The 16935-nt window shown below is 40.7% G+C and overlaps 1 protein-coding gene across 2 annotated transcripts in view; it reads left to right on the top strand.

The window, feature by feature from the left end:
• Positions 1-8344: 8344 nt before the first annotated feature.
• Positions 8345-16935, top strand: part of brinp3a.1 (bone morphogenetic protein/retinoic acid inducible neural-specific 3a, tandem duplicate 1) — a 64337-nt gene continuing 55746 nt past the window's right edge. The window contains exons 1-2 of one of the 2 annotated variants that reach the window (XM_023282603.3): positions 8345-8969; positions 9298-9605. In XM_023282603.3, coding sequence (XP_023138371.1) covers positions 9352-9605 — 254 coding nt within the window. In that variant the 5' untranslated portion in view covers positions 8345-8969; positions 9298-9351. Of the gene's footprint in view, positions 8970-9294; positions 9606-16935 lie in introns of both variants that reach the window. The other variant, XM_023282602.3, reaches the window with a different exon arrangement.

Here is a 16935-nt window from a genome sequence, read left to right as displayed (position 1 = left end):
TCTTCTGGAAGGTGAATTATTTTTGCAATCTAACAATCAAAAACAAAACCATGAGAAAAAAAACAAAATAAGCCTAACTACTCCTGTCCAAACTGAAATACAAAGTAGCACCCTAAACCAAAACTAAGTGTTTACTAGTTCAAAAATGTTCAACAATCCGTGGAGTCCTTATCTAAGGCTTTACCCCTCGCATACAACAGCTCATCTAGATCTTGTTACAAGATATTCACAACAGAGGCACACAGGGGCAAGCTTATCTGCTCATGAGAAGAACTGCCACTGAATGCCGGGTGACTGAGCCTTTTGAAGGTCAAATCACATCTTGATTGGAGGCTGTAGTCTGGTCTGCTCCAATCCCATTTCAGCTCTAGAGAGGGTATAGGCGAGACAAGTCAACGGAGCCCGGGTGGATGAAGGTGCTGGACAGGGGATTACCATGAAAGCAGGAGAATGAGTGCGGAGCAGAGGGTATTCAGTTGGTTGCAATCTGCAGCCTCACCGCTAGAGGCAACTAAGTGCTACACAGTGGCCCTTTAACAACAAACCGATTACATAACAGGGACTTATGAGTCAGCAAATTGAACTGACTTTTTGCTAACTAAAGCTGCAGTCCATGGCAGGAAAATGATTATGTAAGGGAGGAATTTTGGAATTTTCCACATTCCTGCAAAGCAGCATTAGTCATTACATAAAGCCACTCTGTGAGACTTTATGCAATATGAATGTGTTTGCTGACCGTTCTGTTTGCTGATGTAGTTGTTTTTCTGTAGACATTTCTGTTTAGTTTTTCTATGACATGTTCAAGGTTGACTCAGAAATCTCTGTTGTCTCAGTTCTTTACACCTTCTCTATGTACACAGTTAGTGGATGATGCAATGTAACTCCAACAATTCGACTGAGTGCGTGCATACCTGCATCTCCACTTTATATCTCTGACCATGAAGCAAGAAAATAGTATAATTGCTGCAAAGCACACATCTTGAAAGGCAGACATACTGGAGTTGGCCATCTGCTTGTTAGGCCTGTGTTTTCCCACTCACTAAAAATGCAATAATGTTTACTCTTTACTATGCAACACACTATATATTTCAATCTCTGGAGTTAATGGTTTTTCAACTGAAGTGGCCGCATTGGCAAATAACAATTTTGCTCTCGCAAATGAACTCAACTCCCTGATGAGGTGAAAAGTCTACCAGGCTTGACAGTGGGGAACGATTTCACACAGTCTCCTTATCATATCATATGCACACACGCGCGAGCACACATAAACACACCGGCTGTCACTGCATTCATGACTGAGTATGTGAATGTCAGAATCGTTCAATGAGAGGCAACAACAGGGAGAGGCTGAGCATCTGGGGAGGCTGTAAGGAGAGGTTTGAGCTTCTCCATCAGTGGATAGACTGACACACTTTATTATTTCTCTGCCTTTCTGTTGTCGTCTTGCAACAGATACTTTCTATTTCCATGAATGTGTAATGGAAATTGTAAAGGATGCATATGGCGTGACAGACGATAACACATCAGTGACAGTGGAAAATAAAACATGGAACTTTAACATGACAGAGTGAAGAAACTGGTTCCGTTGAAAATCTACATGCATAAACACTCAATGCAACATTTATGCATGATATATAGTATATTACAAACACAGTACACACTGTATATTTATGCAGTGCACAGAGGCACAGTATTCTTACATATTTTATATACTCTGAATCTAGTCAGATGAAGCTAATTTATATTAGCACCAAAATGCTGAGGGAGGTATATAGTAACATCGTTAATATTACAGTATAGTAAAAAAAAGAAAAAAAAGCTTAAATAATATCAAATGTGTGTTGATAGGTGAGTTTGCAATTCTTCAAGAATACTGTAAATACTGTAACAAATAATCCAACACTTAAAAATGTGCTTCTTTTGGCTCATGAACAGAAAATCGCATATGAAATTAATTCGACAAAGACTTTTATTTTTATTTTATTTTTATTTGACCTTTATTTAACCAGATAAAAGACCCATTGAGATCAAGACCTCTTTCACAAGGGTGACCTGGCCAAGAGCGGCAGTAGTAAATGTCAAAGTAAACAAAAAACAGACAGATAACAATCACAACAAACATTAAAATATTAAATACAAGCAATTAGATACATACAATTAAGGAGTTTTTTTGTACAGTAACAATTTAAGAACACAGGCACTGTTCGAAGGATTTCCGTTGTCAGTATCTTAAAATAGAGCGGAAGGTTTCCAATGAGGGCATAACGGCTCCTAGTTCTCTGAAGAAGAGTGCATAAATAAGTAGCACCCAAGCCAAAAAGAGCCTTATAAACCAGAGTCATCCAATGTGTATATCACCTTACATTCAAGGAAGACATGCCAGCTTTAGCATCCAATTCACAGTGGTGGGTGAGGCGGCTACAACCAGTGATATAAACCTCTGAACACAGTGGTAGACTGGAGTCAAGGATGCTAGCATGTACACTACCAGTCTAAAGTTTGGACACACTTTCTCATTTAATGGTTTCTCTATGTTTTCATGACTATTTACATTGCAGGTTCTCACTGATGGCATCAAAATTATGAATGAACATACAGAATTATGTAGTAAACAAAAAAGTGTGAAATAAATGAGAGCATTTTTTTTATATTTTCGATTTTTCAAAATAGCCACCTTTGGCTTTGACTATTGCTTTGTCCACTCTTGGCATTCTCTTGATGAGCTTCATGATCTAGTCACCTGAAATGGTTGTCCAACAGTCTTGAAGGAGTTCCCAGAGATGCTGAGCACTTATTGGACCAAAGATCTCAAATTTGGACTCATCAGACCAAAGCACAGATTTCAACTGGTCTAATGCCCATTCCTTGTGTTTTCTGGCTCAAACAAATCTCTTCTGCTTGTTGCTTTCCCTTAGTATTGGCTTCTTAGAAGCTATTTGACCAAAAAGGCCTGATTGGCACAGTCTCCTCTGAACAGTTGATGTAGAGATGTGTCTGCTACTAGAACTCTGTGTGGCATTTATCTAGGCCCTAATCTGAGGTGCCGTTAACTTGCCATAGCTGAGGCTGGTGACTCGGATGAACTCATCCTTAGCAGCAGAGGAGACTCTTGGTCTTCCTTTCCTGGGGTGGTCCTCATGTGAGCCAGTTTCATCGTACTGCTTGATGGTTTTTGCAACTACACTTAGGGATATATTTTAAGTTTTTACAATTTTCCGGACTGACTGACCTTCAGTTCTTAAGGTGATGATGGACTGTTGTTTCTCTTTACTTAGCTGATTGATTCTTGCCATATTATGGATTTTAACAGTTGTCAAATATGGCTGTCAACTGTCTACCAACCTGATTTCTGCACAACACAACTGATGGTCCCAACCCCATTAAGAAAGCAAGAAGTTCCACCTGCGAAGTGAAAAGCATTTCAGGTGACTACGACATGAAGCTCATCCAGAGAATGTCAAGAGTGTGCAAAGCTGTCATCAAAGCAAAGGGTGGCTACTTTGAGGAATCTAAAATATAAAACATATTTAGAGTTATTTCACAGTTGTTTGCTACATATTTTCATATATCGTGTGTCATAATTTTGATGTCTTCAGTATGTATTTACAATGTAGAAAGTAGTAAAAAATAAAGAAAAAATATTGAATGACAAGGTGTGTCCAAACTTTTGACTGGTAGTGTATGTGTAAAAACGAGCTCATATTCATTATTCATTGCAACTGCAGTCACATTCACACATACTGTACATATAAATTCTACACAGAGTATCATTAAGCAGCTGCTTTCTCTCTGAGCTGTTGGCAGGTGAGGATGGAATCTGCAGGTATGTGAGTTTTTGTGTATTTTCACACAGCAACACACAAACTTGTTCTTCACAGTTGAAGTCTTGGAATTTTCACACATTTTGAATAACAAAACTAATTTTAAAATGATCAACTGATTAAAGGTCACGTCAAGTTCTGAAAATGTAAATGTCATCACAGAGCTGGCCTTAAAGATGCTAATCCAGGAAAAGTTTTAACTATTTCAGAAAAGTGCATAAATGCCATAGAAGAAAAAAAAAATGCTCTGAAGACATGGCCACTATCTACTGCCACTATCTCCTATTGACTGCCGTCTGTGTGCACAATGCAGCAATGTGTGTCATGCAGTCAAAGAACAATACAAGACTGCGCATTGAATGAGGCTCTTAATGAGAAACAGGCTATTTATTGCATTCATTAAAAAACAGAAAAACCTAAATACTCTTGCACTCCTACTTGTGTGCAGCTGCGGTATAAAGAAAACCATGTTGATGACGGAGCCAGAGGACCAGACAGGAGGGAGGAGGTTTTCTTAAGTTGATGAATGGTGAGTTTGGTGACCCAAATGAGCCATAAGTAATCCAGATTCTGATTAAAGCTTTGTCAGGCTATTGGCTTTTCACCCAATTGTGTGTGTGCCTCTGACCCCGCTGAGTTATGTTCTGTGGACAACATTAACTGAGGATGATTCTCTTTCTTCACAAGTGACTGGTAGCAATTTATATTTTATAGAGCCACGGGGACATTTAACTGGCATCCTGCGCCATTTAGCGCTACTTATCAAAACAGAAAAGATTTAATGACTTATCCATCAAATCTCACAGGCAGAGATGACTTTGAAGGTTTATTTTTTTGAGCATGATCACATCTGCAACAGTACGGTGAGGTGTGTATTTCATGTTTGATGTGGAGGTGTCAAGCAAACACTCGATTTTTTCCCATATACATCGCTCACAATGAAAACACAGGTAAAGCCAACAGCGCTGTGGTAAAGCACTGACAAAGGCTGTCAGGTTTTCAGGCTAATTAAAACCTCAGCTTTACTCTGTTCCCTGATCACTCCTCACAAAGACCCTTGAGTGGCATCAATGAGCACGCTCAGGCTTAAGTGAATGTTTACCTCCTCTAATGACTATCTGTCTCGGTCCTCTCCGCTACTCGTTGAGGTTACACAGACTCATGCAGAGACGAGACCTCAGCCCGAGGTCTGTGTAGCAGCTGTTTGGTGACACAAGGCTATTTGCAGGTTGTTATTATTTTACCGTGTGTAATGATTGCCGGACAGCAGTGGCTCACTGTGTTGCTTGAGACAAAGAGGAATGCTCACTGGAGTCCACACCTCTCTGCTCTCTCTGCTCATAACTGAACGTCCGTTCTGTCATATAAAATTCAAGCGAGGTGGACGGAGGAATGTGAACTGCCAGCATGTGTGAGTGTGAAAGTGGATGTCTCTTTATCTGTGTTTACGCTGTGATGGACCGATGGCGTGCTCAGGGTGTTTTTGTGCCAGTTGCTCCATTTCAGGCTGGGACAGGCTATACACTTCTAAATAATAAAAATGGGCTGGTTTACCAGTAAACTCTTGGTGGTTAGGTAGGCTGGAGCCAGCAGAATATACTCACTATGCCTAACATCAACATTCAAATGTATTTGTGATCAAATTATAGCATTAAAGTAGCCAGTTGCAATGGAAAGTCCTGAATTCCAAATTAGTTAAGCATATGGCTATACACATTTTATATGATGTTTTTTGTTTGTCTGTTTTAAGATAACTTGCAAAGTAATAGCAATCATAATCATTCAGTCTTATTCTGAAGTTTCTGAACTGCCTTTATTTGATATGTGTGCTAATCTAGCTATATTATTTATTTCACCTATTAGCATATGTATTATTTCTCTGCCAAGGAACGGTGGAGTTATGTGGCCACTTTATAAATAAAGTATCATTATTATTATTATTTATATAATAATATTATACAATTAGCGGTCAAATAAATATAGTAGCACAAAATGTGAAATATGTTTCTCTTAAACCACAATACTCAAGAACCTCTAAATAATTTTTCAATTTGTTTTTGATTTTTATAAACACTTGGGAGCAGTGCATCGACCTTGAAGCACAGTGCAAACTTTAGAAATATGCACAAACGAGTGCCAAAGATTAATAGTCATTTAGAGTTCAGTTTCTGGCTCTCTGGCAAACATAAATTCACTCATCTTTGAGCTCTGTTCTGGACTCCACCAACTCTTGCATAAAATATCTCAGTAACACCAAAACTATAACCTGTAAGATGAAAGGCTCTGTAGAGCTGAGTTTTATGATCTGTTTTTGTAGGTTTGTCATTATGAGTGGCCTTTTTCACAATCCTTTCAGCTATTGTTCATCTAAGATTTGAATCGGGGCAGCTTTAAGTGTAGTATTTGAGCAAACTGGTGTTTACCACAATGGAATTTATGTGGGTTGCAGTTTGATACAAATAAATTGCTTTTTTAAGGTATTCTATCTTGCTTTGTGTCACATTTGTCTTACATTTGTGTGCATTTTATCTGCATTACCGCTGGCTGAAGGACAAATTATTTCATGGCCAATAAAGGTAAAGAGCTCTACCATGGATAGCGTAAATAAAATAAATTAAAATGCATTTTCTCACTGATCCATACAGTAAATACTGGAAACTTTGAGAAAGTATTTCTTTACAATTTACACATTTCAAAACCTCTGCTAGAAGAGGTCTGGCTGAATGCAGTTGCCAAGGTTCCGCTGTTGCAGTCTTAGGCGACTGTGGCCTCAAGGAGCGTAAAGATGACTCTTTGTTACAGGTCACTGCTCAGCTGCTGTGACCTACACATTCTGTGCACCTTTCTGGAGCTTTAATGAGCACTTTGCTGTGACAGTGTCTTTGATTTTTTTTTTTCCTTCCTTTGTTCGCTTGGTTTACATCTGGTCCACACGGGCATCCTTATGTTCCATCAATTGGCAATCAATTCCGCAGCCTTGAACATCTCTCCTAAAAAGAAATAAACGAGCACTCTTGCCTGTGCGCACACCACAGCACCCACACATAAATATATGTACTCTACCACCCGAAAACACTCAAACTGATGAGAGATTTATTTGAAATTGTTAATATCAGCTGTGGGGACTTGCTCCAGCTCTGCGCATATGAGTTTTTGGGGCTCTGAAACCTGAAAACAGTGTTCCAACAACTGCCGAAAATGCAGTGCAGACCCATGGACGTAATGAGCCATAACAATCTCTCCACTTAAAAAAAAAAAAAAAATTGTTTTTATTCAAAACTTTAAAGAGGAAAGTTAAACCTGAGCTTGCAGACTAACTTCAAATGGTCAACCACGATGCAGCCTATAAAGCGTGGCTCCAGAAACAACAGCACAGGCCAGAGATGGTCTGTTCCTATTAGGTGCTTGTCCTTCACAAGTCGTTATGGCTTCAAGGCAGGGTCAGAAGAAAAAGCCACCCAATCCCAAGACATGATGATGAAACCGTGACAAATCAACTCATTCTTTCACTCCAGATCCTGCAAGTCGCTGTGCCACGGGATTTCAGCTTCTCTTTGAGTTTGGGAGCTAGTGAATCTCGCGACTCAATGGTGCTCATTTCTCTAATCCAATCCCTGTATAAAACCTCCCTTTGAACGTCTACAGAAAAGCTGAAAGGCAGCACATATCCCTCCCTCCGTTTGCCTGCTCGCTGCCTCTCTGATCCGCGCTCAGTGTCCGACGCACAGGCGTGCGGATAGAGCGGGGATAGAGCAGATCTAATTAAGTTTGCTGATGGTGAAAGTGATGATTATTCTGCAGGAAAAGGGGGGAGGGAGGAAGAGGGCAAAGGAGATAACGAGAATAACTGCAGGGGGGCTGCATACACCCTCTCCTCCTCCCCCTCCTCCTCCTCCTCCTCCTCCTCTTCCTCATGATGGTGATCATCATCGCCACCACAACCATCATTAAAGTCATTATTCAAATGACTCAAACTTTTTCGGGATTCATTTACACTAAGATAATATCCATTTTTGCACTCTATATTTAGTAGATTCCCTCCACATCCAACAGAGCCGCGGAATATTAATTTTATTAACTCAAATTCCATTGTGATAACTATTCCTCTGGGTCTTTTCATAACTCAGCCTTCCCAAATACCCTTTAAATCCAAGCGTAATTTCCCTGATAAGAGGGTTTTTTTGTTGTTTTTTTTTTCCCCACGATTTTTATTGGAAATTGGATTTGCCATTTATCACCAGAACTACACACGGAAGATAGGACGTAAATACAAGGGAAGCCAGCTTATTAAAACTGACATTTTATCCTGGTTTCCTGCAGCCGTGTCCTTTCTTTCGATCTTATCTTTAATTTGTGTTAATGTGAACTGCAGGTGACATCGATCGCTGCTCTAAAATGAGGCATCTAACTCCAACACAGCAACATCCTCTCTGACCATCCCCTCATCCAGCCTGGCCCCCTTCTGAACACCTCCTACTCTCACTTCATCTAGTTACGTCCCAGCCAACCGGGAGTGCGCTCGCTGCTGGAATAAATTAAATTGCGGCGGTGTGCTACAGCAGGGAGGGGAGAGAGTGCCCCGAATGCCATTCACACATTCCGTGCGCTGGGAGTCCAGGCACCGTCAGCAGCGGCGGCAGCTCTCCGTGCGTCCTGCATGCGCCCCGAGCGCGTCTCACCAATCAGGAGCAGATATGAGTTAGAGAGCAGCAGCCTGCCACGCTTCCCTACATGCGGGTGGTCCCTGCGCATCCACCGGGTCCAAGTCATACGAGTTTGTTTAAATAATCAGTCTACCTGGAAGGTTTGAGCATCTTGAAGCATCGCGTCCGCTGCGGCTCATTCCGTTGGAGTGGACCTACAGTACCAACTGCGCGTCGTCAGAGGCTCTCCGCTGGAAATACACCTCTGTGAGCAAGAGAAGCGCGCTCTGAGGACGTTGGATGCTCATCCTCTGTTTTGCTGAAGTTGCGCTGCCACCGAATTGTGCGTCTGTTTGCATTTGTGGCAATAACCTCTCCCGGTAAAAGTCCTTTTCCAATGCCGCCCCGTCTTTGCGCTCAGCAGAACACAAGTACACGGTCCTATCAGGGGATTTTGCGGAGACTAATTCCGACCAGTCACGGACCACAATACTTGCAGAATAAGGTAAAGAGCACAAGGTTATATATGTATGGGTTATCTATATCATTTTTAAAACTGTAAATAAATTCTGTTATTTTATGAAAATGTAATATTAAAGCTTTATTAACACCTAAATACAATTTATTAGATCAGATTATTTACAGAGACTGTAAATCCATTCATCTCTGATAATTGTGGCCCATGATTTCTTACCCAGCAATACATAACAAATAAAACCCCTTCAGTGTACCTTTATTCCTCCCACGCCCAAACCAACATTACAATCTCATGTTCTCTGTGTCCACTTTGCCTCACATCCTCTCCTTCTTGCTCTCCTCGCTCCCTCCAGCAGGACTCATCAGGAGTGCAGAGAGAATGAGGAGTCACCGGGGCCGGGGGAAGCAGCATGAGTGGCCCGTGCATCTCCATTAGACTGGTGGCCCTCATGTTTCTATGGAAGTGGTTAACACTAAGCCTGCTCCAGAGCTGGTTGCCAGTAGGGGCCGGTGCGGCGGACTCTGCCGGGGCTGGCTTCAGCGGCTCCACCGGGCCCCTGGGCTGGCTCCTGTCGGACAAGGGTCCTTTTCACAACTCGCAGGAGTTTGTTGATTTCACAGAGCGCTACCAGCAAGGATTCACCACCAAGTACAAGATATACAGGTGAGAGACGGTGGACAGCACCGTCATGGATGAATGCACCGTCTGCAGAGCTGAGGTGCCTGAAAGGACGGTTGTTTGTGAAATTTGAATCCCAGCCCAAAGTGAACCAAATGTAGAGTCTGTACCTTTATATAGTCCCAGATTCCTTTTTCCCCTATGCCTGGAGGGGGAAAGATACTTTTCCTTACACTATAAAAGATGCAGATTTAGTAGGTGGCAAACTGTGGGATGAAACTGAGAAGATTACTTAGAGTTTTGCATACAAATGAAAGCTCTGCATGTATTCTGTATAGATGCAAGCCTCTTTGGGTGCGACTGCCTGCTCCCCCTTTTTTGTGGGCAGCGGAGACATATGGTTTGAGTGTGATACAAACTCCCAGAATGGTGCATATCGGTGGAAACTCAAAGTGGAGATACCGCAGGAGGGTTTGGGCAAAGCAGTGGGACATAACAGATATCTGACTGAGCCAGTTGATGTGTGACAGTCTGTAGACAGGATGGCTTCAGAAGTGTGTGGTGTGAAGTATAGTGGGTGTGTGCTTAGGAGCAGCAGGGTATTGTTTGAAAGCTTGCTATGATGTATGATGTCATTTTTCTTCATTTTTTTTGGAGGCGATAGTAGAATTAAAGACAAAACAAAGTATTTCAAGATGCAAACTTCCATACGTGCATCAAATTTAAGGCAGCTGTCGTCTTTGTTTGGATACATGGCATACTGTACCCTCTTTCAAAGTCCTATTTTTAACAAAAGAAGGGATGAGGATTTTTTTTTTCATTTCACATATTGCACCAAAGTTAACGTGCACCTGAAGGATTTACTGTATATACACAAGCAAAAATGTTGTACCAGCAGCCAAGGTCAAGGTTCTCTACAGGCAGGGAAATTGCTCTAATTAACTAAAATCTAGAGCCTTGAATTGCTTTGTTTGATTCAGTGTGGCCTAAATCAAAAGCTGGTTTTGTGTTAATATTAAAAGTTTCTAGCCGACAGCCACGGCAATCGTTTGAGGATGCTGTACATTACGTGTGATCGCGGCTGGGTGTGCTTGCTTCGGTGCCTGTATTTGTGTCTGTATGTGCCAGGTAAGTGTTTTGATGCTCTGTGATGAGAGTGATGTCGGAGTGTCCGCAGCCGAGCAGTGGAAGAGCTGTTGCCAGCGGAACAGAGGGTTGACTGACACTGGCATTTAGCAGCTGACAGGGGTGACAATACCAGGCAAAGATAGAGAATGTAGCGCTGTTGGCTTCCCCACATCCATCATTTCCTCCCTCGCTGCCTCTCTGTTGGTGTCTTCTTTCCATTCCACAGGATATCTTCATACCTCTGTTGCTCCCTTCTTGTTTTCTATCCTCCAGTTCCTTCTGCACATTCACCCAAGGCATGCAAATCCAAGAGATATTTGCATATACATGATTAATAGTTTTACATTAGTAAAACTCATACAGACTTCCTTTTCCAGAACTGTAACTCTAAGCCCTTTCGAGCATTTTTTTTAACCTACAGTATGACTTCTATTGACCTCTATCAGCAAATATCTTGAAATGCAAACTTGACAAGCCTATAACAACCCTTTCCCCTTGGGCTACACTGGCCTTTTCAGTTTCCTCTGAAAAATACGTTTGCTTGCTAATTAGAGCAAAAATCCACTAGAAACTCAAGTGAAAAGGTGAAATATCATGATGGTAAAATGTGAAATAATGCTCCTGCATTGTCATTTGCCTTCCCAGGCTTGCAAAACAAGTCTTTTTAGGCTTTAAATATCTTGCTTTTCTAGCAGTAGCTCTGTCATCCATCGCTGAGCAGTCGAGGATGCTGCGAACTGAAGACATCAGAAGTGCCTTCAAACTGCAATGGGCTGTGCAGTTATTATTATTATTATTATTTTTAGTCCAATACAGACTTGTGAATTTTGAAAGCCATGAAAAAAAAACCAAAAAACAGACAAAGTAATCTTTGAGTCATTTGTATTGATGAACAACACCATTCTGCCTCATGCAGACACTTTGCAGCCCTTTATGGGTCAGTAAATGCCTTGTTATTGCCTCTGGAATTGTCACCGTTATGCATCGTAATCCAAGTTCAAACCCCAAACTGGCCTCATGTGGGACTGACGAGCAGCCAAAATGTTCTCGATTTGGACAGATTTCCTCAGTGCTCATGCAGATTTTCCTCCTCCTAAGTGCAGAAATGCTGTAACGCTTACAGCACAGGCACACAACGGGAAATAGCAGCACAAAATCACTTTTAATTATCCACCAGTTAATAGAAGGTTAAATAAAAACATTCAAATCTCACCTCTGCCTCTGCCTTTATCTCCATGTCTGTCTCGCATTTTCTCTCTTGTCTCTCTCTCCCATCTGCCCTCCTCTCTCTTCCCCCCTCCTTCTCACCCTCCTGTGTCGAATGATCTCAAACCAATTGCTCTCTCTTGCTCATAAATATTCTCCAGAGCTCAGTTGGCCTTTCCCGTCAGGGGACAGGGGATAGGGAGTCGGGGGATGAGGGGGAGAGCTGGAGGAGTTGGGCACAGGAGGGGAGAGGAACCACGGCTTTATCTCCCCCTGCTGGCTGGTCAATGCCACGGAGCAGCTTGCAGCCAGCTCCAATTATAATTAAAAAAATCTAAAATGAGTGGAGTATTTTTCAAGGTAAAAGTCGAAACGTGTTAATTTATTTATTTTTTAAACAGTAACAGTGTTTCATCTTTTGTCTAGACTGCATTAAAGGGCAGATTAAAAAGCGTAGGGATTTACAGTTTTCTGCCGCAGTGGTGTCCTGTCAAACATTGTAAAAATGTGATTTTCAACCTGCAAATCCACTGAATGAAGGAAGTTTTCACTTTTCAAGGTCTGATCAAATGCAATAATGGGAGCGATAAATTAATGGATTCAGTGAATTCAAAAGCGAAAGTGAAAAACAGGCACAGGGGCACTTAACGGTATTACTTCCACTGTGATTGCAGAAAAATGCACCTGTTATGTCAGGCATAATGGCACTTTTAAAACACCTATTCATTCGCTCAATCTTTCTCCTCTCCTGGCGAGGGTCACAAATCTCACAAACGGCTTTGTGGCTTTTATTTCATGCTGAAAGTAGTCGGTTCCTTCCCTGTTTACTTGTCCAGCTGATTCACCTTGCTATGTTTGAATTTAAAAAAAAGACAGAAATGAAGCAATTAACAGCGTTTCTTAGACTGCTCTTCTTGTTCGCACTGATAGCATGAGGTTAAGCTCGAGATGTGCAGTTGCTACACGTGCATCAAAGGTGAAAATGAGTGTAAAATGAACAAAAATGTGTTTCATTTAATAATTTAGAAGCTCGTGGTGTTGTGAAATCATCTCTGTGAATGTGAGAAGCTGTTACTCTGTGATTTCTTGTGTGTAGTCGAGCCCTATCCACAGACAGAAGCATATTAGTCAAAATGTCACCTCCTCCCTTCTTCCTCTTCATGGGCCATAACTTTTATATCACGCCTCATCTCCTGTGTTTTCTCCTCTCCTTTCTCCTGTCAGCCCACTGGCTACTACATTGACTTCATTTGATCTAAGGAGTCGTCTCTCATAATTATGGGGTGATTAGTGTTTCAATTATGTGCAGACATGTTTATAGAGAGGACAGACTGCAGAGGCATGATGTTACAATACCTGTCATTTCGCTCGGCCTGTTGTGCTTTTTCCATCCCGTGTTTACGACTTTGCTATTGTGTTTTGAAAGCTTCAAATGTGAGAGCACATTTAAAAGAGATTATGAAATGGGTTGGAATAAATGGCTCTGCAGCCCCAATGAAAAAGTGATGGAGAGAATAAAAACAGAAGAGGAGAAAGCGTTAAAGAGCATAATACCGTGATGCACTGCAATGCAACACAATACAGCATTAAACCATATTATAGACAATATTGTGGGTGCACAGCTGAAATATAAATCTCCTAATACAGGCTAAACATGGTGGCTTTTTTGAAATGAGCATCTTTGTCAAATCAAAAGAACAGCTCTCTCTCTCTATATATGTGTGTGTGTGTGTGTGTGTGTGTGTGTGTGTGTGTGTGTGTGTGTGTGTGTGTGTGTGTGTATTTTAAATCTAGGTTGTGGTGATTACATTAATTCAGTTTTTATATGTTTGCATGCACTGTGAAGGTATACGTAATGATGCAATATGTTTGTAGCTCATCCAGATAAATTCAGTTCATTCTCTTTACAATCACTGACTCACCAGTCTTACTCCAAACAAAGACACAGGAGTATACAAGTCTGGATTTGATGCATGTCTGCTTGAATGCACAGCTATGATGGGAAACAGTCATGCCTGGAGTGCAGTTTGGATCATCTTCCCAGTCACATAAACTGCACCCACAAGCAAACAAATTAAACTAATTACCCAACAAGTTCTAATATTTAAAGGACACAATAAGTTGGCGGGTGAAGTTCCTTCCAGGTGGGGCTGTGCCATATCCAGCCACTCTCAGTAACTATCCTCGCATGATTTAATGCAAGTATCAAACACATGCAAATAAATGTAGTTTGTCAAAAGTGCTTGACTGATTTAATTATTTCTTTGATGCCAGCCTTTAAACAGTCAAGGCATTTATATCCTCTCACACATAGTGCACACAAACACTTAAACACTCCACTATGACATAAATAACACAGACCAGCTGTAATAAGTGATTAATACTTCATATATTCCACATTATTGAAAACACTTGCTTGACATCAAGACTTCTAATTTAGGTGATTAATGTAATTAATCATCATTATTTACTTATATTTATGTGCCAAATAAATGTTTCTGAAAGTTTAGATACTGTATAAAGAACATCAGGTAGTCAACTCAGACTGTTGACTGGTATAATGCGCAACACTTGCTCCTTGATTCTGTTTGGGGCCATAAATGTACGTTTTAAATGTACGTGGCTATTTTCTGAGTACAGTTTCTCTTCTATTTACAGAGAGGAATAACACAAACCTACTGCAGAACAATGACTTTTATTTTGTGTATTACACATGCTTTTGACTATGTTGCAATTTTTTAAAAACAAAACTTCCAACCTTTCTCTAGATCTTTTGTTCAGATTTCAAAAGCAACCTTTATTTTCATTTCCACTGACCCCTTTTAGCAATGAAAATTGCTGCAGTCATCACCTGAGGTCATGGTGGGGAGAATATTTGCTTCCCTATCATTTTTAAAACTGTGACAATGATGTTTACTTAACCTAATGAAATGCTTTTACCACTAAAATCCACTAAATCTTAATCATAGAGATGGCTGATCAGAAAATGGTCTAATGAGACATTTTTTAAAATAGTGATGAAAATCCCTTAAAAGGGTTGCCAGATGAAAAAAAAAATACTCAAACGTTTAATTTTCAGTGGCAATGACAATCTATTGACAGAATTAATCTAAAGATGTGACAACATATGAAATGTGAACAGAAAATGCAATGCCCTCAAAACATAATTGGCAATGCAGTTTAATTGTAGAGGAACTGGGAGACGAGGATGGTTTATTGTGGGGGATTTGTATGACTGTATTATGAGCAGTATGGTAGCAGAAGTTGCTTGTCGGGAAATCACAAACAAAAATACAGGATTGCATACAGTTGGCCCATTTCATGCTTCATTCATTGCTGGTGCTGTTTCTTTAAATTCAGAACACATTGCAGCTCTTCCCTTCCATCTCTCCACATTTCTGACACACGTAACCAAATGAAATCTGACCTTGTGGTACACATTGTAGAACACATTTGCAGACCTTGGCTGTCGATCCTCCCTGCAGTGGTTTTGTTTGCTTATAATCAATAAAATAATGTCTGGAAATGATTGTGGTAAAGCTTTGTAGCGAACACTTTGCAGAGCATATCCAGAGAGAGCACAAGTGTACAGTGAGAGACAATTTCTTTCAAACTACATTTTTCTGTCATGCATGAATGCCTGAGCAGCTTGTTCAGTGAGAGCTGTGATGGAGACAAGTCACTCCGTCGTCCTCCGGTCTGAGGTTGAATGCGTCCTCAGGACAGAAACAGAGCAGCCTCTTCTTCTCGATCACCAGCAGCAATGGCAGTGACGAGGACTTCATCCAGCACAGAGCTTATGGCTTCTGACAAGTGTGTGATGGGGGAGTTACCAGGGCCAGAGGTCCATGGAATCAGCTTTTATGAAAAAGAGACTCTGCATCAGTGTTTGAGTGAATTTGGCATGGATGCCTTGAGCTGTGATCATTGGGTTTGGGGTCTGTAAACCAGTTTCAATGTGGAACATTTTGTCCCCTAAGAATCAGCACAATTTTCACACCAAAATGCATTTGCAAAAATCCTGTAAACACTTAGCATAAAAGCTATGGATTCTGTCTGTTTGCCAAAATGTCAGTTTAAGTGTCAATGGCAGGATATGTTAAAAAGATGGCATAGAACACAAGTATGATCAATAACAGCTTTTGCTGGGTTCTTGACCACCTCACTGAAAAATGAAGAAGAAACCTTTTAAGATGTCTTGTCTACAATGGAGTCCTATAACCTACAAGTCAATCGATAATTTTAAACTGCTGTGAGTCATCACAGTGTGAAGCTGCCCCTTGAAGCCTCAAATGCAACACAGTGGTTTTGACCAGTGCTGTGTGACATGATTGCATTTTACTCAGCAACTCATGGATCAAAAAAGGTCATAAACACAGTTATACTGCACTTTCTTCGAAGAGAAAATAAATGTAAAAGTATTGCCAAAATGTAAATGCACTTTACATTTTGCAAAACAGTATTTCAACTAACCTACTGCTAAATGTGGTGAATATGCCAGTTTAGAGCGAAAGGATCTTCACTGTAAGCTCCTTATCCAAACATAAATTTTGGTTTTGCTTGGAATTTGAGTTTACTTACAACCTCTCTGCATAGTCTTCGGTAGTATAGTACCGTTCAAAAGTTTGGGGTCACCCAGGCAATTTCATGTTTTCCATGAAAATTCACACACGTGCTAACATTATTACGCAAGAGTTTTCTAACCATCAATTAGCCTTTCAACATCATTAGTTAAAACACAATGTAGCATTAGAACACAGGAGTGATGGTTGCTGGAAATGTTCCTCTGTACCTCTATGTAGATATTCCATTAAAAATCAGTTGTTTCCAGCTAGAATAATTATTTACCACATTAATAATGTCTGGACTGGATATATGATTCATTTAATGTTATCTTCATTGAAAAAAAATGATTTTCAATGAAAAATAAGGACATTTCGAAAAGGCCCCAAGCTTTTTTAGTGTAAGTGTTAAACATGTACAAACACCGTCCACAACACAGTATACAGAGCTTGTGTTTGTTTGAATGTGTCAATGTGTG

The sequence above is a fragment of the Amphiprion ocellaris genome, chromosome 2, assembly GCF_022539595.1.
Source record: "Amphiprion ocellaris isolate individual 3 ecotype Okinawa chromosome 2, ASM2253959v1, whole genome shotgun sequence".
Taxonomy (NCBI): domain Eukaryota; kingdom Metazoa; phylum Chordata; class Actinopteri; family Pomacentridae; genus Amphiprion; species Amphiprion ocellaris.
This window is presented reverse-complemented; position numbering and strand designations above follow the sequence as displayed.